This window comes from Taudactylus pleione, unplaced genomic scaffold (assembly GCF_031769625.1).
Source record: "Taudactylus pleione unplaced genomic scaffold, aTauple2 ptg000016l, whole genome shotgun sequence".
Taxonomy (NCBI): Eukaryota; Metazoa; Chordata; class Amphibia; order Anura; family Myobatrachidae; genus Taudactylus; species Taudactylus pleione.
The window spans coordinates 42,611,045-42,635,035 of record NW_028284418.1 but is presented as its reverse complement, the minus strand read 5'-3'; the positions used below and the strand labels follow the sequence as shown (position 1 = coordinate 42,635,035).

At 41.0% G+C, this 23,991-nt stretch overlaps 1 protein-coding gene across 1 annotated transcript; it reads left to right on the top strand.

The window, feature by feature from the left end:
• The first annotated feature begins 3,678 nt into the window (after window positions 1-3,678).
• LOC148541976 (uncharacterized) lies at window positions 3,679-23,444 on the top strand. The gene is made up of 5 exons (XM_088476722.1): window positions 3,679-3,738; window positions 6,906-7,019; window positions 17,241-17,349; window positions 18,888-18,990; window positions 23,021-23,444. The coding sequence occupies exons 1-5, from the start codon at window positions 3,679-3,681 to the stop codon at window positions 23,442-23,444; spliced, it is 810 nt and encodes a 269-aa protein (XP_088332848.1).
• The last annotated feature ends 547 nt before the right edge of the window (window positions 23,445-23,991 follow it).

Genomic DNA, 23,991 nt, shown 5'->3' with positions numbered 1-23,991 from the left:
GTGTGGTCACCACTGGGATGACCACACACATGGGCAACATGTTGCTATGGGCAACATCTCCACTTCTAAAAATTCTCACTTTAGTAAATATACCCCGTGGTCTCTCAGGGATACGCACTGACTTTCAGAAGGAAAATCCAGCACGGTTCTTTTCCACAGGATATCCAACAGATCCTGGGAAAGCAAGAGCCCTCAGGGAGTCGATTCTCTCCTTTCTGGCTTCCAGGGTCCCCCCATCTCAAACAGGTACAGGTATCTATGCCAACCCCTTCTTAGTCCAGAAGCCAGATGGCTCATTTTGGCCCAACCTCAATTTGAATGGGCTAAACAGGTATCCGTGGATTTCCAAATTCCACATGGAGTCTCTTTACTCCATCATTCTGGCTAATGAACCAGTGGATTTTATGGCATCTTTGGGCATCCAAGATGCCTATTTACACATCCCCATCTGAGTTAACCACCAGCGCTTCCTCATATTTTCATTTGGATCGCTACCAGTTTCAGGTATTACCATTTGGACTGGCCACAGCTCCTCATGTATTCATATAGGTCCAGGCGGTCATGACAGTGCACCTTTGTCAAAGGGGCATCAGAATATTGCCTTATCTGGATAAACTTCTTCTCCTGGCCCAGTCTCTGGATGTCCTGTGGGACCACATTCATCTGATTGTGGATCTTCTGGGATCACATGGGTGGATGATCAATTGGTTAAACTCTACATTGATGCCTTCTCGGGAGATGCTGTATTTGGGGGCTCTGCTGGATTCAAGGATTCAGCATGTCTTCTTTCTGGCAGACAAGATTTAGGCCCTGCAATCCAAGGTTCTCATATACCTCAGTCATCGTCGGGTGTCGATCCACTCCTGCATGCAAATCCATTTTTCCTGGGTCTTCACATTCGACATGGTGGAGTATGCCCAGTTTCACTCTACAATTGGCGGTTCTGGCCAGGTGGAACAAATCGCATCAGTACCTCTGGGCGCAGATGATCATTCTCTTGCAGGAGGTTCATCACTCCCTCTCGTGGTGACTATGCCAGTCCCACCTAAACATGGGCCACCCCTTATGGATCCTGGACTGGGTCTCGCTCACTAACTACGCAAGTATTTGAGGGGCGCCGCTGTGTCCTTTCAGCAAACATTCCAGGGATGGCTTGGTAGAGCAGATTATCCATCAATGTCCTGGAACTCAGGGCCTGATTCAGACCCACTCGCTAGATGTGTAGGCTTGCTCCCACGGCAAGGCATAAGCACGCCCACTATATATTGGCGTGCGATAACTTTGTGTATGCAGACACCCACTTGCGCTCGTCATCTCCAGGAAGTGTATGTAACCGTTTTTGCGCCAAGACACTCCTGCATTCGCATCATCACTCCCCTATTCACAAGCACCTTCCCGTTACCACCCACAAATGGCACTGTCTCTCAAAATAGCGTCCAGTCTGTGTACTACGAGCACATGATTCCTGATTGCAGTGAGTGACGCCTGCATGCGCATATTGACGCATACGCCCGCACAAATGGGCGACTATTGCCCAAAGCGTGCGTCCACAGCTTAGCGAGCGGGTTTGAATCAGGCCCTCAGAGCGGTGTACAGAGCTATTTGCTTGGCTCAGCATCTCCTTCAGGGGTGTCTGATCAAGGTGCAGTCAGACAACGTGACAGCTGTCGCCTACATAAACCACCAGCAGTATGAAAGAGGTCAGTCACAGCCACCACTGGGCAGAGCGTCACCTTCCAGATCTGTCGCCAGTTTTCATTTCCAGCATGCAGAATTGGGAAGCAGACTTCCTAAGCTGCCAGCACATTCATTCAGGTGAGTGGGCTCTGCATCCAGACATCTTCCAGTTACTGGTCAGCCATTGGGGTCTACCAGGCATAGATATGATGGCATGTTGTCACATCCACCAGCTGCTGAGATAGAGATACTGGGCCTTATTCAGAGCCGCTCACTAGATGCGATCGGTCGTACGATGTGTATGCAAATTGCGTAGGCAGTGCTACCGCACAGCAATGCGTTGGCAAGCCCGGTATTTCGTAGAGAGCGATCACATAGTGTATACAGACACCCACCAGCCTGTTTTAAGACAACCACTTGTGCATGTCATGTCCAGGAAGTGTATGCAACCATCGGTAGATCGGGTAACATCGGACGCTATAACAGGGCTTGAGATTGAACACACCGTGCCGCAAGCACTGCGAGCATTTCAGTGTAAAAACAAGCCAGGTGACGTGTACTATGATGTTGTCTTTTAATTATGCACACCTTTAAACGCCATTGAGATGCTCAGGCACGCCTGCGTTTGCACCTCCACTCCCTCGATTTTAATGGCCAGCCCATTACCACCGACAAACGGCCTCTGTCACTCACTCTGCTGGGCTGACTATGCGCAGCAAGCGAATGCATTGTGAACTTTTGCTAAGGTATGCGCACGTGCACTGCAATGCATACGAATGCGCACAATGCATACACACTGCATACCATTGGCAGCAGCGACAGCATGCATCTTAGCTTAGGATCTGAATGAGCGCCACTGTTACTACACCAGGGATCCTGGAGCACTCCTGGTGGATGCTGTGGTGGTGTCATGGACATTCCCACTCATCTACATCATTCCTCCAACCTGGATGATCCAGCGGGTTCTTCGCAAGGTCAAATTGGAGGGCGGCATGGGGATCCTGGTGTCTCTGAATTGGTCATGGCAGGTGTGGTATGCAGATCTTATGGGTTTCTCCATCAATGTTCCTCTGCGTCTGCAGCTGGATCTTCTGTCCCAGGGTCCGTGCTTCCATTCGGCTCTGGCCCATCTCGCTTTGATGGGGTGGCTTTTGAGACATCAGTCCTGAAAGCAAAGGGGTTTTCCAGGAGAGTTATCCATGCTATGATTAATGCCCAGAAGTCTTCTTCAGCAAAGATTTATCACCATGTTTGGCGGACCTACTTTGTGTGGTATTCAACCAAAGATTTCAATCCTTTGTCCTTCTGGCTCTCAAGACTCCTCTCTTTTCTGCAGGCAGATCAGGATTTGGGCCTCTAGTTCTCTTCTCTTGTCTGTGCTCTTTCAGTGACAAATTGAGCTTTTAACAGACTTACGGATGCTTTTCAGGGCGTCTTCCAGGTGCAGCCACTGTTTGTTCCTTCAGTGGCTCCATGGAATCTCTCCTTGGTTCTTTTGACTCCCCAGTTGGCTCCTTTTGAGCCCTTGGATACGGCAGACATTTGTTGGTTTACATGGAAGACTGTCTTCTTACTTGCCATTGCAATGGCCTGATGAGTATCCAACTTGAGCACCTTTTCTTGTTGCTCCCCCTTTCTGATCTTCCATTCGGATTGGGCTGTTTTGGGGACTTGCTAGCAGTACCTCCCCAAAGTAGTATCTCGGGTCCACATTTACCAGAAGATTGTGGCACTAGCTTTCAGTGTTCTGGGTTCTTCACAGGAGGGGGCATCTCTGGATGGAGTGAGGGCTCTCCGGATTTACATAGAGAGGACCAGAGATCTCCGCAGACCTGATTCTGTTTCTCCTGTATGATTTTAACAAGCGGGGCTGGCTGACTTCTACACAGACTTTGGTCAGGTGGCTCTGCTTGATTATCAGCCATGCCTACTCTGCTGCGGTCCCTGCCATGGTAACGGCTAATTCCACTAGGTCAGTGGCAGCCTCATTGGCAGCTCAACATGGCGCTTCTGCAGAGCAGCTTTGTAAGGCCCATACTTTCATCTGATTCAATGCCTTTGGTACATTCACCTCCGCAGATGTGGCCTTTGAGTTGTTAGTGCAGATCAGGAGCATCCCCACCCATAGGGGGACTGCTTTAGGAAGTACCATTGTCCTACCCGTGCCCCCTAGTGAAGGAAGAAGAAAATAGGAGTTATGGTCTTACCTTGTTAAATCCTTTTCTTTTACTCCATAGGGAGCACAGGACACCCATCCCGACGCACCTGGCTTGTGAGGGTTAGTTTCTGTGATACCGGTTTTCTATGCACCTTGCCTCTATGTGTGTTTCTGTGTATGTGCCGGTCTTCTTCTCCCTCTCTTTTTCCTTGCTCTTTGCCGCGGGCTTGCTAACTTAACTGGCTGGCCATGGGCTGGGGGTGGGGTATAGGGGAGAGTGAGCGCTGGGCTGCTGAGTAATTAAAATTAATTGTTTGGCACCCAGACTCTCCTCTCCAGGCTATACCCTACATCCTCCCAGTGCCCTCTATGGAGTTGAAGAAAAGGATTTAACAAGGTAAGACCATAAATCCTTGTATTTAATTGAGAGCATTCATTTGAAAAACCCAGTTTTTTCTCGCAGCCCCCCAGGAGGGGCAAAAGTCAGGGAATTTTTTTAAAAAAACAAGACGCTAAGACACCCCCATCATTCCATTGGAAGTTTCCAATTAGCTTAATTAGCCCAATAACTACGTCATTATTGCTTGTTAAAAAAATGGTTTCAAATTGCCCAAAAATACAAATTTTCATTCATTTATACACTCCAAATTTAATTAAACAAAAAATAATTGTTTTTTTATCATTTTTTATTTCTTTTTTTTAATTGGCCAAAAAAATTACCCCAATATCACCTTGTTTTGTTTTGCAATTTATGTTTAATTCATTTGTAATTAAATTAAATTTGTTTGCTTTTTATATTTTTTACTTAAAAAATGCACAAATCAGCCATTTAATGCATTTTTAAAGAACAATATATTTTTCTTTGCAACAATAAAAAACATTACTAGGCAATCCCGGCGGCAACTAACTTATTTATGGAGGATATTATAGATATTAGTTACTGAGGATATTATGGAGATAATGAGCCGTAATTTGAGGAAATTTGTCAGAAAAAGTTCTGCTAAATATGGTGTAACAACCACATTGGGCAACAAAACCTTTCCATTTTGACAGCAGTCTGAAAAATGGTCATTAATATCCTCTACTTAAGGAGCCCACACACATAGCGATACTTTACACGATCTGGTCGATTCCGACGCATTGGAACGACAGATCATGTAAAATATGGTCAAATCGTAAGAAAATCGTGAGTCCCCACTCAAGATCACGATGCGATGCACGTCCCCGCTGGTCGCACATCGCATCTTCAGATCTGCAGTCGAGATCGTTTGATGATTGGACACCAAATTGTGTGCAGATCGTGTGGAGATCATGCGCTGAGCTGCCGGAGAGAGTTTCAAGGGAAATCGTACACATTGGCTCATCTTGAGCACATCGCTATGTGTGTGGCCACCTTAAGTGTAGGGCACCACAGTTCACACATTGCACATCCATAGGACCCAGGGAGTAGTATTATGGTGAATACGTCTTGTCCAATGCAAGGAGCATATCAGTTGATCTTGTTCTACATTGTATCTTTGAACTACTGTACGCTATTTGGATGACCTATAAGGGTTCCACCACGTCGACATCCTCAAGACTGGCCTCTAGGCATGTTCGGTGTAAACAATACGAGGTGAAGTAAATAATCAAATAACACAGCAATCAGTGATTGAGGTCCCCGCAAGACATGCTGATATATGTGTCTGCAAATAACTGTCACAGTTTGCAGACTTACCAGCAGGACACATGTTCCAGGTCACACAGCAGGTGCACAGGGAGAGTTCAGTAACTGACACAGTTTCCAGATCACCCATCAGGTCACATGTTCCAGGTCATCCAGCAGGTGTACAGGGAGAGTACACCACCAGTCACATTTTCCAGAGCACGATGATAATGCATTGTAAATGGCAGGTGGACGTTTTGCCACATAACTTCAAAACGAAGCAACCAATTACAACGTCAATATTTTTTTTGCAAATCTACAGACCAAGACATTTAATTTGGTATTTGATGTGCCCTGCTCAGATATCTTAGAAATATGTCACTTATAAAAGTCGTCCTTCTGCTATTAATATATAAATTACTGCTAACCTTTTTTTATTTACTTTTTTTTACGGCTCGCGCTGTTCCCCAAATAATTTTTTTATATCCTCTGGGTTGGTGGTAAAAATTACTGCAAAATTGCTGCTGTTATTAACATGTTTTACAGCATTATGGACAGTCCTTCTATTTAAGTTTATTTATGTAAATATTTCAATAAAGATCATATTCACAAATATAGTTGTGAATATGAACTTCATTTAAATATTTACATAAGTAAACATAAATAGAGGGACTGTAAGTTCATAATATCTTATAAAATATTAATAACAGCAGCAACAGAATTTATAAATCACTTTTAAAACATTTTTTTCTTACTTTTTTTGCACAATCCTAGTAACTATATATTTTTAAATATTTTGCAATTATATTGGGTTCCCAATCTAATTTTAATACAGCTAAAAAAATAATAAATTTATGAAGCTAAAAAAAATATTAATAGATGTTATATTTGTGTCTCAAGTGCACCTGCATTGTTACTCTTCTTTTCTTTGTTGTTCATATGTGGCGTTTTTTGGAGTGCTCAATGTACCATATGCCGTTACTGGGAAGCTCAATGTTGTCTACGATGCTCTCTGAGATACTTAATGTAATGTCACTGGGATGTTCAATTAACTGTTCTAGTACTTGCACAGAGTTAATAATTTTGATGGTCCCAGGAACTCATCATTTAAAATATTTGAGGGTCTTACTACACTGTTTCTGGGTCCTCCATAATTTATGCTGCAAAAAGCAACACAGGATCACATTCCCTGCAACCACAGCATGACTTCCCAGCTGCTGAGCTCTTTCAGTATGTACTGTACCTCCCCACTGAGTTTAGCATTCTACAGTTTATATCCCCACTCAAGTCTATCTCTTTGTCAATGGCTGCTGTCCCAGGGAAAGTCCTCCATTCTCTCTGTCACCTACTTCTCCCTGCAGTGCTGGACAAACAGATAGGCACTGTTGTGCTATCTCTAATTGGTCCCTTGTGCTGTTCTCGCAGACTAGCTCTGCTGCTCTCCCTCCTACACTCTTGCAGCACCTTCCACCTAGCTATGCTTTCTTGCTCTCACTGCCAGGAGATGTTGTCTGCAGCAACACATTTACAGAATCCCAGGTAAGGGGCCTATCCATTTAACGACATGAAAGTCTGTACGTCCAGCGTTCAGACTTTTATGTCGCTGAGGTGCGGGCACCGCACTGAAAGACGTTCACTGAACGTCTTCAGTGCAGGAGCCCAACCTCCCTATCTATTAACATGCCGAACCTGATGACCGTCGTCAGGTTGATGGGCATGTTCGATAGATAGTCGGGGTCGGCAAGGACCCAACGTGCACATGCATCGCTGGTCCTTGCCGGCTATCCATTTGCAGACTTACTGCACGTTCCAACCAAAACCTCCTGGTTTTGGTCGCATCGTGCAGAAAGTCGGCAAATGTATAGGCCCCTTTACTGTTCCTGTCATCCCCCCAAGTGTTGGTGCTTTAGTGCATCCTGCCAGAAGCAATATTTTTTTGATAAAGAGTCCCCCCACTTCATTGGTGCATAAAAGCAGCGCTATAATGGGTAAATGCGATCACTGCTGTATGGGAGTCACTGAGGTGCTCAATTAACCATATAGTGTTCTCTACGATGGACAGTGTATTGTATTGCAGTTATTGGGGATGCTCAGTGTACTGTATGACAGGTTTTAGAATGCTCAGTTTACTATATGATGGTCACTGAGATGCCTAGTGACAGTGGCGTAAGTTCATCCCAGACACCCGGAGGCAAGTTATAATTTGTTGCCCCCCCCCTCTGTCACATCCATTGACACTGTAATGTAGCAATTCGCATGCAGGCAGGCTATAGATAGAGGAAGGCGACAGTTGATGGTCTGACATGGAGCTCTCCACTAGTGTATGGTGGCTTCTCAGGTGCCAGGGAGGGGTGCCGTGTATTGGTTAGCTGTGATGCTACACTCCGGGTAAATAGTTGCAGCCCTAAGTGGGGTGAATATGTTGTGGACAATGGAGGAGGTGCCCCTTCAGAGCTGGAGCCCGGCGGCAGGTGCCTCCATTGTCTCCCATAGTTCTGCCCCTGCCTAGTGAACTTTATGGTGCTCATGTAGAGGCCACTTAAAAATAAATTTCCAGGGCCACTTTAAATTCCCAATCTCCCCTATCATAAATTTTTGCAACAATATGCAAAAATGATTTTTTTAATTTGCATAATGCTGTATAGAGGGCAAATTTCGGATTGGGGAATTCTCTGCTTTATGGAAGGGAATAAAAATAGTTTTTACCCACAAAGGGACATCTGTGGTTTTGTCTTGTACTTTTAATGAAACACAGCACCTTCTATGTTAAAGTGGATTCCCAGGCACACTTTGAGCAATATAAAAACAACCTTCACTCAAAAGTGACACATGTAATAAAGTCAGTCCTGATTTTTGCTCATTATGATTAATTTAAGATATAAATAAAACTAAACTAAGACAAGTAGGTGCACATTTGTAAATGGTCCATAGAGATGCATCTGGCATGAGACGTAAACAGGGCCAGATTTACAATGGGGCAGATGGAGCTACAGCTCCAGTCCTCCACATAAAAATAGACCCCTCATCAACATGGTGACGACTAGCTGCCTAGCTGGTCACACAATCAGCCATAAATTATAAGTATTAAAAAAAAAAAATTCTATCTTTCTCACAAAATTATGCACTTTTTCTTTTTTAGGTATTTAGGGAGACAGTGGGGCTGAAAGTATATGGAGTATACAAATATATACTTTGCGCTAGTCACACCCACACAGCACTGGTTACCGCTTCTCCCCTCAGTACAGGCCCTTCAACATTTTCAGTCCCAGGTCTATGTGGCCCTTAATCCAGCCCCGAAAATGGTGACCTTTCTGCCAAAGCTGAGTGACATCACAAAGGCTGTTTATGATGTAACAAGTCACATGGTTAGTATACTGAGGTGAAAAATCACTTCATGCATGCATTTTTGCCATTGCAATCTGTCTATATATAATCTATTATCTTTCTATCATTTAGGTTAAAATAAGCTTACATTACAAGGTCAGCAGCTATATTAACATATTCTGGCAGGGACAGCAGGATTTCACTAGTTTAAATGTGGAACAGCAGTTGAACATCGATCCAGTCCAGGTTTTCTTTAAGACCAGAGATGAACTGCAGCTAGGCTGATTAGTGCCACCTGTTAGCTAGCTTTAAAAATGGTGTTTGTGCACAGGGATGATGATCCTGACGGTGAAGTAGTCACCCAGGTTATAGGACCCGGGGTGACTAGTGTTAAGGATCCTGGACCTGTGAGTCCACTAAAGAACTGTATTGCTGTTTGGAAGGTTCTGCGTACCAGCCTGTAACATCTTGCCTGTGAATACTGCACTCTCCTGTATTCTTGCCTGTGGTGAGAAAATAAACATCTGTTTGACTTTACCCGGTCTATGTGATTCTTGTCACATTATATAGTTGATAACTAACAGTTCTATAGCAAGTCACATGATCGGCCTATTAATGTTATAAATCACATCCTACCTGCATTTCACCAATGCTATCTATCTATCTATCTATCTATCTATCTATCTATCTATCTATCTATCTATCTATCTATCTATCTATCTATCATATTTAGGTTAAAATAGGCGTACCTTAAATTGTGAGATGTCAAATCACCATAAACTGTTGATAACTGACAGTTCTTTACAATACGGTGACCTTTCTACCATATCTGAGTGACATCACAAAGGCTGTTTATGATGTAACAAGTTACATGGTCAGTATACTGAGGTGAAGTATCACCACCTGCATGCATTTTGCAATTGCTAACTATTTATAATGTATTTAAAATCTGTCATTTAGGTTAAAATAAGCTTACATTACAAGGTCATTAGACATATTACCAGATACAGTTGATAACTGACAGCTCTGCAAGTCACATGATCAACCTATTAAGGTTACAATTCACATCCTACCCGCATTTCACCAATGCTATCTATCTATCTATCTATCTATCTATCTATCTATCTATCTATCTATCTATATTTAAGTTAAAATAAGTTTACACTACACAGTCAGTAGAACTATTAACATTTACAGTTGATAACTAACAGTTTTATAGCAAGTTTTATAACACTGGTCACACCCACACAGCACCAGTTACAGCTCCTCCCCTTTTCAGTATAGACTCTTGAACATTTTCAGCCACAGGCCCATTTCACCCTTAATTTGTCCCTGGCTTTAAATAGGAACCAGGTACTACAATGTAGTGGATCATAGCACATATGGTGTAATAGTTAGCATTACCACATAGTGGATAATAGCACAGATGGGGTAATGGTTAGCATTCCCACCAGGGTCCAAATTGTATGGATTTTGTATATTCTCCCAATGCTTGTGTGGGTTTCCTCCCACAATCCAAAAATGTACTGGTAGGTTAATTGGCTCCTGACAAATTAGTGATGTCAGAAATGTAGTTTTAAGTCTGATTGTCTGTGCATGTTTAGTTAATACATTTTATTGTTAATGAAAGGCCTCATACTTTTCTGACTCTTACAAGCAGAATTGTGCAAAATACACAGTCGAGTCACATTATTATGACCACCAGCTAATAGCCGGAGTAACCGCCGTGTGCAACACGGACAGGAGCTAGATGGGCTGGGAGTGACTCAATAAGGTGCTGGTAGATTGGCACAGGTATATGGAGCCATGCTGACTGCAATGCATCCCATAGCTGCTGGAGGGTGCATGGTGGAGTATCCACAGAGCGAACACAACGATCGAGGTGGTCCCAGAGATACTCAATTGGGTTCAAGTCTGGGGAATTAGGGGGCCAAGGAAGTACTTGGGAGTCTTGGTCATGCTTGTCCAACCACTGTTGGACTGTCAGACATTTCAAGCCATGTGACATGTCTTATTGTCTTGCTGGAATATCCCATCCACTTCAGGGAAGGCAATCAGCATGTATGGGTGTACATGCTCTGCAAGGATGGATTTATAATTAAATCGGTTGAGGGTGCCTTCCACATGGATGAGTGGGCCCAGAGAATGCCATGAAAACATTCCCCAGACCATAACACTGCCACCACCAGCTTGTGTTCTTCCAGCAATGGTTGCAGGGTGTTTGTTCTCCAATTTTTCTCGCCTGACACGCCAACGCCCCCATTTGTTCGATGAAACAGAAAACATGACTCATCGGAGAAGACAACCCTTCGCCAATCAGTGGAGGTCCAATTCCGATACGGCCCAGAAAATTGAAGCCTTTTCCGCTGATGCACCTTTGCTAGCATAGGTGCAGTGACCATCTGTTTGCCTCGGAGCCCCATACACAGCAGTGTTCACTGAACTGTCGTTTTAGACACACGTCTGGTGTCCTCCAGGTTCATTTTGAGCTGCTCCACTGTAGTGTGTCATTCGGCCCACACGCACCTTCGTAGCCAATGTTTACCTGTCACATCAATGGCACGTCGTGCTCCGCATCTCGTCAGTTATTCGCAATGGTGCCATTTGTCCAGTCACAATACACCTTCATCACAGCAGCACACGAACAGTTCACAAACTGCGCTGTTTTGGAAATACTGCCACCCTTGGCCCGAAAGCCAATAATTATCCCTTTTTGCAATTCAGAGAAATCGCCTCATTTAACCATGACAGCAACGAGTGATATGTATGCAGACGGCCTATCGCACACCTTATATACCCACCAAGCCAGCACATGGCACATGATGTACTTCATGGGCTACGCGCTGCCAACATCAAATGTAGGAGGTGGTCATAATAATGTGACTCGACTGTGTATAACAGCCGTTATCCACATTATTTCCCTTTCACCTGTAGGCAATATTTTTTCTGCTCCCAACAAATTAACTGACCAAATACTTTCTGTAAAGCTCTGCGGAATCTGTGCACTACATAAATAACTGGTAATAATAGCCAAAAGATACCATAGTTCAGTGGTTCCCAAACTTTTTTTAAATCACGGCACCCTAGAGTAACAGCATTGTTTTCACGGCACCCCTAAGCCAAAAGTTTGCTGTCGAGAAATTCTGAAAAAAATGTAGTGAAGTAGTAAAGTGAAATAAATTGTGCTGACCTGTTATTCTTAGGTTCAGTTATGTGGTGGTGGACAGGTTTGTGCTTCTGTTTGTGCACATATTTACATTATCATAAATAATTTGACTTGGTGCTTGGCCAACAACCTGAGGCACCCCTGCAAGTGTCCGGAGGCACCTCAGGGTGCCAAGGCGCACAGTTTGGGAACCACTGTCATAGAGCATCAAGAGAGGACATATTGGAACCTTACAGATCTCAGCTGGATTTTAAGAAAATAATGTAATTACAATGAATGAGGTACAGTCATGCCCACAGAGCATAGGCATACTTACCGACAATTAGATTTTCCTCTCCGGGAGTTGCCCAGAGAGGAGATGCAGGTGGGCGGAGATGGGGGCGGGGCCAGCCTTCTGTATTCCTGCATATGGAAAACATAATAATTTAGTTCATTATTGAGATAGAACCGAAGAGTTACTACAGGAGAGCCAACCAAAACTACCATTAACAGTGATTGCTTTACATCTATACATTAAACAAGAAGGCAGTGCAAATTGTAGCAGTTAGAAGCAGTATGAGAGTGAGCAGGAATTGTGCACTTTACACTACGTACTTATATGAACTGTGCAAATGGTCAGTTATCATTGCATTTTATATTGTTCTTTTGGGTTGTACATTATGGGCATATCTAGTGTAAAATCTAGTGTAAATTGCCACCCAGACAAAACATGCTGTGAGAGTCAAAGAGTATAAATGCAATTTTTTTCTTGCACAAGGGGATTTTTTTACACTGCAATTTATATTTCTCCAACATCTATATCTATCCACACTTTATAATCTCCCCCTTTCCTGTAGGTATGAATGATATTTTCAGTGAAGTGATCAAATGTTATGTGCATTCTATACTGGTCATGTGGGCTGTGTACAATATACAGGACAGAAAGAATTGGCCTAAAAATAAAATGGAACATATTTTCATACACCTATACTTCAAATGTATTATGCAGCCACTGTGTTAGACAATCTGGTACTTTTCAATTTGTGGCATACTAAGATAGATAGATAGATAGATAGATAGATAGATAGATAGATAGATAGATAGATAGATAGATAGATAGACTCACACAGTATATTGATACATAGCACTGGGGGATGGGAGGTAGTGCCACAGTGGGGACCTATGGACACTGGGGAATTATGCCACGGGGGATCTATTACCATTATGGGAGGGGATTTAATTCTACTGGGGATTTATTGCCACTGGGGTGGGCGGGGGTTACCAATAGAGGGTGGGTGGTAATGTTAAAATAGGGACCTATGAACATGGGGTGTTGTGAGACACCCCCTAGGCATTTTTTTTTTCAATTAAATATATTTTTATAAATGATTTTATCCTAATTCAAGTTTCTTTTAAATCATCAATTTGTGAGTGCTTTTTTGAAAGAAAAAATCAGCAGTTAAATGACTAAGCCATGTTTGTCTTTTACTGTAGATATGTTCCTTAAACTCTCCTTATGGAAGCTACTAGGTTAAATATAGTAACATTTGAAACAAGTATAGCAAATGCAGATATTAGATAAAGCTATCACTCTGCTCATACGATGGATAGCCATGGGGGATCCATTAGCACCCAAATAATTTTCGAGGCTAATAGGATACCGCCCTAAGACTCAAAGGTTTACCTGCTGACTTAGCACTACTGGCTCAACAACAAGGAAAACCTTTAATCTAATGCCATGTCAGGCTTATGCCAACAATCTTTGATGGGAAGAGATTACCCTGATGACAACATTCCACTGTAGTATTTTTATATTCAATATTTGCTCTTTAACGTTTATTTAATTTCTCTGTCCTTTAGTAACATATATATATAAACTCTTTAAACATGCCGTCCGACATTTGAAGGAGAAGTCATTCAATAATGGTAAGTCTGATTCTTAGTGATATATTGTTGTTCTGTATATATATATATATATATATATATATATATATCTATATATATATATAAATATATATATGTATACTGTACACATATATATATATATATATATTAACAGATACCCCCATTAGTGTTAGTTGTTTTATTTGTTTGTAAATAATCTTGTATATTTCCTAAGATTTTTATTGTCGAATGTTCCAAAATACTGTACTATTTTTCTCTGATAATATATCTAAAAGAAATTTGTTTTAATAACAGCTACATTTAAATGTCACTGATTCATTGTGATGGTACTCAATGGTACTGACTATTGCTAGTGTATTTTTTTTAACACTCCTTCCTAGAACTTGTATCACTAGACTACTACATTCCAGCTACATACTAGACCAGTGAGTCCCTAAAGTGGCCACAGGAACTGCAGCTGTTCTTCAACAATCATTGCAAGTGTATTTTAAGTAATGTTTCTTTCTAGAACTTGTATCATCAGTCTAGTACATTCCAGCTACTTAATAGACCAAGCAGACACTAACCTGGCCATAGCACCTTCAGCAGTTTAAGGGAAGATGTATCAAGCCTTGGATAATGATAATGTGTAGCAGTTGCCCAATGCTACCAATCAGCTTCAAAGTGTCATTTTATAGACTACAGTATGCTAGATAAATGACTGTTAGAAGCTGATTGGTTTCATTTGGCAACTTCTCCAATTTATCTTTGGTCAGGCCAGGGCTTGATACATCTCCCCCTGTGAGTACCAGTATCTTGTTTTCATTGTACCGGTATCTATTTTCAGAAGTAAAAAAAACCAGGTTAAAGTATCATACTGAAACAATAGATACATGACTATTTAAATGACATTGCAGTTTGGAACAAAATATAAAATAAATAAATATTTAAATAAAGTTATGCTGTATAAAGTATATAGATGCCTTTCGTTTAAACTACAGCTACTGTAGTTGAGCTCTAGGACCTCATTCAGACTCCACCTAACTGAAAGATATTCAGCGTTCTATAGTTTCATAGCTTTCATTTAGTTGCACTGAACCACAGTAACTAATCTGTAATGAGATTTTTTCTGTATACTGCAGGTTAGACATTGAAAACAGTATACAGAAAAAAATGTGGTTTTATTATTTCATGCAAATTTGCACTTAAATACAAATCTGATGTAATCTGTCAGAGGGGCTTTTAGGATTTTCCGCTTGCTAAAGTCTCCAAGTGCCCATAATCCAGTCTCTGTGTTGTTACTGCAATACATTGGAAATAATTAAAACTATTGATATCTGTTTGCTGATAGGGCCTGTAATATTACCTTGTAGCAACAAATCACTAAATCAGTATATCATTTGTATTGTGGTACTGTTCCATTAATACTAACAAAACACATATGCTTGTATTAGCAGTGCAACTTTTGAATTGCATCCCTATTTATATCATAAAAATTTCATATTATTCAAATTTCAGAATATATATATATATATATATGTAATAGATATACCACTCTTGGATGTGTTATACGCACGCCTTGGTGTTCAACCACCTTAGGCGAGCAGGCGCGCCGACAGCCGCGACCTGGCCTGGCTCCTCTGAAGGCGTGCATGTATCAGAGCGTGAACACATGCCCAAGAGTGGTATATCTATCTTATGAAACAGCCCCTGTTGTGACACAATAGTTCTACATGGAAACAGGTAGGGTGATCATTAGGATGCATAACAGTGTAAGTGAATAAAACAGTTGAACATCCAGAGTCGGCTATTTAAACATTTCAACATTAATGACCACTGTCACTTTAAAAGTGGTTCATTTTGGAAAGAAAACATATTTTGAACAGTGAATTGTACTGGCAGGAAGTGCTTAATGCTTCATCAGGATCAAGGCTGGCATGTCTGCTCCCTGTTTGCTGTGCTGGATTCTTCAGTGACTGCTCAGCTATGTTCTATTCAAGTTCTTTGAATAGATAATCATTGTATCAGTCAATCTTTGGAGAGGATTGGTGTCAGGTCATACTTGCTGACATTCTGGCTGCCCCCTCTGGGAGAGATCAATCAGGTTAGCATAGCGGATGGGAGTGAGGGGTGTAGCACAGCATCTGTGGACGCTGAGGGGGGGTATGCCACACATCATTATGCCCAAGCCCCCGCTATACAATTCCAATATTACAGGTATTGTAAACTGGGGGGTGGGGCTACGATGACACAATTTAGCGCAAATCGGGTCATTGGCTCTCCTGGACTTGTACTCGGTAAGTGAGCGGCTTCGGGGGGTACGGGTGGCTAGCAACCGACTTGCCGGAATAGTAGCACCTTTTGGAAGCCTCCCAGCCATTCAGGGACAGTAGGCAAGTATGTGTCAGGTTCTTTGAGTTATACAGTAATTTTGGCATTTCTTGAAATTTTTCTGTCAGAAATGTGTTTTTCAGTGAGACAGTGATGTGCTGCTCTTCTGTGAGCTGTGTCTTTTTGAGCGAAGTTATGGTTTACACTTGTGGAGTGATACGGCTTTGGCTTTGTGATGAGGTTTTGATAACAGTGGGAAGTAGATCAGGCATTAGGTGAGCGGTCGTTGGGAAATAATACACGTCCATGTAATCTAGTGTGTCTAAACTTGCCTTTTGGGATTTGTTTGAATATACCACAGCATTTTATATATATATATATATATATATATACATATATATGAAGTGCGGGTCCGGATTTTTACAATCCGAACACACACAAATTTAATAAGTAGAAATGGTTTGAACTGAGTGCTGGTTTGGATTTGTTGTCGGTTCGGAACTTGGAAAAAAACTAGCACGGGTTTTGGTTTCAAAAATTTTGGGCCAAATGCAATAGGGAGAGAGTTTAGAAAATGAGAGCGTTTAGCAGTAATCGCTCACAATGGTCGAGTTTTATCTTCACAATGGGAAAACATCTGAATGAGAGTTTAAATCGTGAGAGTTTTTTGAGTCTAAAAACATGCAAGTTTGTATATTCTCGGACACGATTACATTGGCCGAGTTTAAAAAGTGTGAGAATTTACTGCTAAACTCTCACATCTTCTAAACTCTCACCCTATTACATTTGGCCCTTTAGCTGTTTTTATAGATTTTTTATAGATTTTTATCCGAATCCGAAACCAAAATACTGAAAGGGGGGGTTCCATCTGAAGATGGAAAACAACTTAAATCACATTAAAAGATGTAGCACTTTAGGGGCTAAAAGGCAGACAGCAATGCAGTAGCTTGTAGTAAAGTCTATACAGTATTTATTGTCAGTCACTTGAATTCATCATTGTATGCAACAAGGCTTAGATAGGTTTATTTATAATAAACATAACAAGTGAAAAATTATTCCTAATTCTTGTTTTACAGGCTTTTATTCTGACATTTTTCGCAGCATGTGGACTATTTGTTACAGTCTGTAATTGTGACTGTCACTATGAAAAGCAGAAGATGCCTGCAAGAGGGAGCAAAGCACAAGGTTTTTATACCTTAATGTCTAACACCAACTACTCCGCTCTGATTTCTAGGAGAAAATAAACAGCAGTCATTCACGACTAATAGACAAACCCCAAGATGGGCTGCTTGTAAAGAGGAATTCCAGAGTCAGCAGAAGCCCACTGTACAAGCAAATCCTTACCTGGTGCTTCAGCCAATTAAAATGCAGAGGCAGCACTTTTTATAGTTGCTAAATCAGTTCTCAACAATACCCCTAAAGAAACAAGCACAGAGTAAGGAGCAGCAGAGATAGTCTCCGGTACTTAGGCCTGCACTGTATACTGTCTACCAGAATTATGATCTGTGTATCATACTGGCCACCCGAATTGAGACCTGTATTGTATGTTTGCCACAAGCACCTGTATGGCATAATAGCCATCAAACTGTCTCTGCTTAATATTACTTCCAACATAATAGAGACCTGTATTGCATAAAATAGAATATGATTTATATTTCATATCGGTTACCCAAATATGTGGGCGGTATTGTATACTAGAGGGGAGATGTACTAAGCGTTGCAGAGAGATAAAGTGGAGAGAGATAAATACCAACCAATAAGCTCCTGTCATTTTTCAGACACAGCCTGTAACATGAGAGTTAGGAGCTGATTAGTTGGTACTTTATCTCTCCCCAAGGCTTAGTGCATATCCCCCTAGGTGCTATAATTTAGGTCAATGATAATAAAATTCCATTTTATAGCAAACCTCCATATCAAAGCTGTAAACAAGCCAAACTAAATTTTGAGAAAAGAGCTCTGTGGTCAGAAACATGGTTGACATTTACATAGTACATCCATTATTTTGTATCACAATTAAAGAGCTTAACATTGTTACATCCCTTATAAGTACAGTATGTTATACCCCTTTCGGTAATAAGATCAGGGAAATTGCCAGGTCTATCAACCTATCAAATTCTCAGTCTCAGCTCAACCCTGGTAAAGAGCAGGGTTGTGAAACAAATTTTTTTCACACATACTAACATCCCAGGTCAATGCGCGTTCACGTCCAAAAAATAGTGATTTGTATGTATGTGTGAAAGGGGTATTAGTATCATTTTAGCACTTGCTTGCCACATGAAGTTGGTTTTTATGTCTGGATTCCATTTTCCATTAAGGGTGTGGGGGAGAGTATGTTGAATTTGTGCCAACATACATTCTTAATTATATACCCAATTATGTTTTATAGCTGTATTTAAAATAGTTGCCCCAGAAGATCCTATGAGGTAAATTTACTGAAGTGAGAGTTTTTAGAAGTAGAGATGTTGCCTATAGCAACCAATCAGATTCTAGCTATTATCTTCTTGAAGGTGTTAGTTAAATGTTAAGTAGAATCGGATTGGTTGCTATGGGTAACATCTCCACTTCTAAAAACTCTCACTTTAGTAAATATACCCCTATGATTCAGTGCAAAAAATGGCATCATATTAGCTCTCTATGATCAAATTTGTTAGCTGCATCTTAGAAAAGTGGAATCGTTTTTATGTGAATTCCCAAAATGTAAGCACAATATTTTCTATTATTAGGCTGCTGGAGAGATGACGAGATACATGCTTTTAACACCAAGTGGGATACAGCTGATTGCCAAGAGTGTACCTGTTACCAAAAAGGAATGGAATGCTGCTCCCAGTAAGTGCAAGGAATTATATTATTTACTAATATTAATTTAAAAAAATATATATATATAAATTCTTCACATTGTGGGGTCTATTTACTAAGCAGTGTTAGGAGTCAGAGTGAAAAGTGATATGGTGCCAGCCAATCAGCTCCCACCTGTCATTTCTCAAACACAGCCTGTGAGATGACAGTTGGGAGCTGATTAGCTGGCACCTTATCACTTTCTTATCACTTTTCACTCTGTCTCCTAACACTGCTTAGTAAATAGACCCCTATGGCATTTCCAAACCTTTCAAGTTTTCATAGGTTAGCTGGAAAAAACATTTGAGGGATATTTATAACTGCTTCTCTATCACACAACAACAGTTATGCTGAGATATCATTGTGGTGCCTAACGCAGTGGGGAAGGCTAGCCATTACTGCGTGTGTTCACACTGTACATGCTGTAGTATGCAGCCGAGTGCACACAGCTACAGGTGATTCAGGGACTGACTCAGATGTGGACAGTATTGCACAGCTCCAAAGATTGTCCTACATGCAATAACTGAAATACATTTTATTGCATTAAATAAAGATAAAAATACAGATAAATCAAAGATATTGTCATGGACTAACACATTTTCTAACTAATAGACATTTTCGCTATTATAGACAATAAAATAACAGAAAATTAAAACAATAATAAAATTATTTTTCAAACGCAGTATCACATGATAAAAAAATCCATGGCATAAAAAAAAGGTAAAAATAAAAAATAAAACATAAATTACAAAAACTTCTCACTGATTGTTGCGACTCACTTCACACGGACTTGCCGCTACTTCAGACAGTGGATGAATAGAATAAAAGTGTATGTAATTATGTGACTTTTTACTAGAGATGTGCGCGAAACCTCATGTTTTGGTTTTGGTTTTGGCGAAACCACCCTCAAATGCTATACTTTTGGCAAAACCACCCTCAAGTATTTTGGTTCAGACTCGGTTCTACTTGGAACCGTAAAAGTGATCCAGTCCTGGACTTAAATAAACTTGGAACCCCTAAGTTTGGATGTGTTCGTTTTTCAGGAAAACCGAACCGCACATCTCTATTTTTGATTGCATTCTTCCTAGATAGACTCGTATACACACATGTACTTCACAATTCCTTATTCTATTTTCAGAAAGATACATTCTAGTCCGTTTACCACTTTGGGGTTCATTTATTATTATTGCCAAATAGCGCTGAAAATCAGCATTACATTTATTGGGGCTATATATTATTGTAGAGATGTTTGGACACAGGCCCTGAAAATTGCCATACCGACGATGGCTAGAATTCACCTGATCACTTTACTTATGATTTTGGTCCCCACTTGCTAATGCATATGCAGGGCCATGCAGAAATGTAGCCTATACACTACAATGACTATAGCCATGGCGTTAGATAACAGGCGCAAGCTCCGGAAAACTTGGCGAATTGCTTCACACCGCAGTCCCCATTGCTCAATGAGTAATGAGGACTGTGGTATCCTGATTTCCATGGGAATTATCTTTTAATAAATAGGCCCCTCAATAACATGCAAACCTTGCAGTTAACTTCATTAAAAATCCTTTTACCAACACTGTGCTTGTTCTACACGGTAACCATCACAATCACAGTCCGGCCAACAACCACAGAATGATGTAAATATGCTTCACCAACTGAATACCCCACTGCTGTGTGTGTTGTAAATTGTGCTGTCATTCAGGTCATCTCTCGAAGGGGCCTATTTATGGAGATCTGCAGTTCGGTACTGAAACTTAACATTCCTCATCATCACATGCCAAGATGATTTGGAAATCTTTTTCATTGCAACTTATGAAGGGGCAGCAGCTGGGTCACGGGCTCTGATAAGGGCCTGTTTGGTAGGGAAAGTAGTTATTTATTTTTCTTTGTGCAATCAATAGGGGTAGTATGGAGCCTTGCTATAACATTCATGTTGCCATTTGTGCCACGGTAACCATGGAAACTAAGAAGAGGGTACACCATTATTTGACTCTCCTTTTTAAAGAAAAAGTCTACACAATGGCCAATAAATGTCCTGCTGGAAGGAGGTGTCTAGGCTTGAAAAGCACTCTCTTTATGCCATACCTTTTTGTGTAGCAATTACGTGGTATTGAATTGACCTGGATGGATTGAGTAGTCCAAAGGATGCCTTAATAAACTGGAGGCTCCTGAGAATAGCTAAATATGGGTTGCTAGGCTCTAAGGCAGTGTTGGCTAACCTTGACACTCCAGCTGTTATGGAATTACATAACCCAGCATGCACTGCTACAGTTTTGCTATTAGGGCATGCTAAAACTGTGGCAGGGCATGCTGGGATATATAGTTCCACAACAGCTGGAGTGTCAAGGTAGCCAACACTGCTCTAAGGGGTGGATCATCAAAAAGTGGACAACTCCATTAACATCATTATGTGTCAACATTTAATGGTATCCAGTCCTGCCGTGCTTGCACAGCAGTTTATAATGGAGAAGGGAGCATGTTGTCACAATCTTGGTACATTCTGAAGAGGGGGATGCAACCAAAATGGTGATTCTGATATGTTCTGATCTTAGTGAATACAGTAAATAAATGTTTGTTATTTGTGTCCACTTTTGCACTGGGTACAGTTGAATACACCATAGGTAAAATACCATTTATCTATTCAGTATACCTTCAAGGAATGACTCAAAGCTAAATCGATTTATACTTTTTGATGGAGTTTAAAAAGTTAAGAGAAAAATGTATCATTATCATACTTACCTTAGATTACACTGTACAACAAATTAATACTTTTAATTTGTTTCCTTTCTAAAAATACATTACTAATTTGAGGTCAAAAAAACTAAAATGATTTCAGAATGTTTTTACTAGCTCTATTTTTTGAGCTACACTACTTGCACTATACTGTATGTACATTAGTAATATAGTCAGAGTGAAAAGCTATTTTAAAATAATCTGATATTTTCTTTATCGAAAATAAATAACAGTTGTTTTAATTCAATCAATCACAAATATGAACACAAAACAAAACAAACATACAGCATATGAAACAAACATACAGCATACGAAAGTACTATCTAACATAGTGGCCTATTCATGGGGGTGGTTTCTCTTTGCTTGTCGCTTGTACTCCTCTTCTGGGGCATCTCTTGTCACTGTCCAACAGTAGTGATTCACCTACCCCGATATCTTTGTTCCATTGCTGAAATGTCTTGGTGGAATCGCTCACTATGCTTGTGCACCACAGTTATCTTGTGTGGGTAATCCCGTGAATTGCGTATATTTGAATAGGGGAGGGGACAAATAACTGATTCATTTAATTGGGTCATTAGGCCCCGCCCCCTCTGCGCGGAACACAGATTGCTGGTAAGATTCTCTCCATTCTGTCCACTTCATTAGGAATACTCCTACATCGTCATAAATGGGCTATATCTCGGAACTCAGAGCTAACTGAGAGTTTTAAATGTCATATTCATTCTTTGCATGCTGAAATCAATTAGAAGTAACTATTTTCACATCGGAAACATTTTCATTGTTGTGCAGTGCTACCTATTTACTGGATCTCCTGGGATCCTCCTAGGCTAATATGTTCCCACTACGCTCTCTTCTTACATCTCTAACCATTTCAAACATGGAAATGGGATGATAACAGGTGCAATAATGTATACTCAGAGCTGTAACCATAGAGTACTATGAGACCACTGCAGCATTCATGAGCTCTGGTAGATCTGGAAAGTTGGACATCCAAAGTGAGTATTCTTAGTCTTGTAATCTTAGCTCCTTGGACTTCATTAAATTCTGCCATGACTGCTACATAATTGGGATCACTCCTTGTTATAAGGCTCAATGCATTGTATATCACATAAGATCTTTCATTCTAGAGAATATGTATCTAATCAAGATGAGTTCTTATTAATATACAGTGCCAGGAACTTCAAAGCATCCTGTACCTAGGAATATGTGATTACTGCATTGTATTTGCATTATATTTACATGTAACTATTAACAGTGTTTGTGCATCTCGCCTTTTTTTCTGCAGTGATACAATTGCAGTCGGATACAATCCGAAAATTTGCTTTGCAAAGAAGGTGAACTGCACTTTCACAGTTGTGAGGAAGAAAGATCCCTCCATTCCTTGTGCTTTCAAAGTTGTGGAAATAAAGAGTGACAGCACAGATAGCAGTGACAGCAGTGACAACAAAGACAGCAAAGACAAAGGTCCCAAACGCCACAGCAAGAGTGATAGTGATAACAAGAGCGGCAGGATCAAGAGCAAGAGCAAGAGCAAGAGCAAGAGCAAGAGCAAAGAAGATGATGGCTTTGATATACAGGACTATTTGGAATTACTTTCATATTTTGAGGGTTCTGATGAATGTGATAAAGAGCCCCAAGTGCCCCAAGAGGAAAACCTGAATATTAATGAAACTGTTGCTATCAGTGAGAATCCCAATATTAAAGCTTGAAAGAAATTTACCGACATTTTTGCTGGTCTGCAAAATTACAGCTAAAGTGATTGTTTTATCTATATAACGTTGTTCTGCATGATGAAAAATAAAATGTGATTATTTGAAATGCTTCTACTCATCAATCACTGCAGTTCTGGACTTTGATTTATATTAAACATGTTGTTATTTTCCCATAATCCCATTTTAGCTCACTTTCTTCTGCCTAGTGTTCCATACCCATCCCCAGGGCAGGATTAATGGCAGAGTGACAGTGGCAGCCGTCACCGGGCCCCCACACACTGTTCCTGACCACTGGCCACATCCCCCAGATCAGGCACAGTGAAAAGGTTGATTGCGATCTACTGGAAGCTCGCGGCGCTCCTGCCGGTAGATCGCACCAATTTACATAAGGCAACTGGGAATGCTGGCCTCTGAATCCTCTGATCGCTTCAGAGGCCAGTGTTCCCAGTGATGCAGTGTGCGGGTGACATCATGATCTCACCCACGATGAGAGGAGCATGTGTGCCTCTACTGTATCCAGTTAGATCCAGCAGGCAGCGGCATC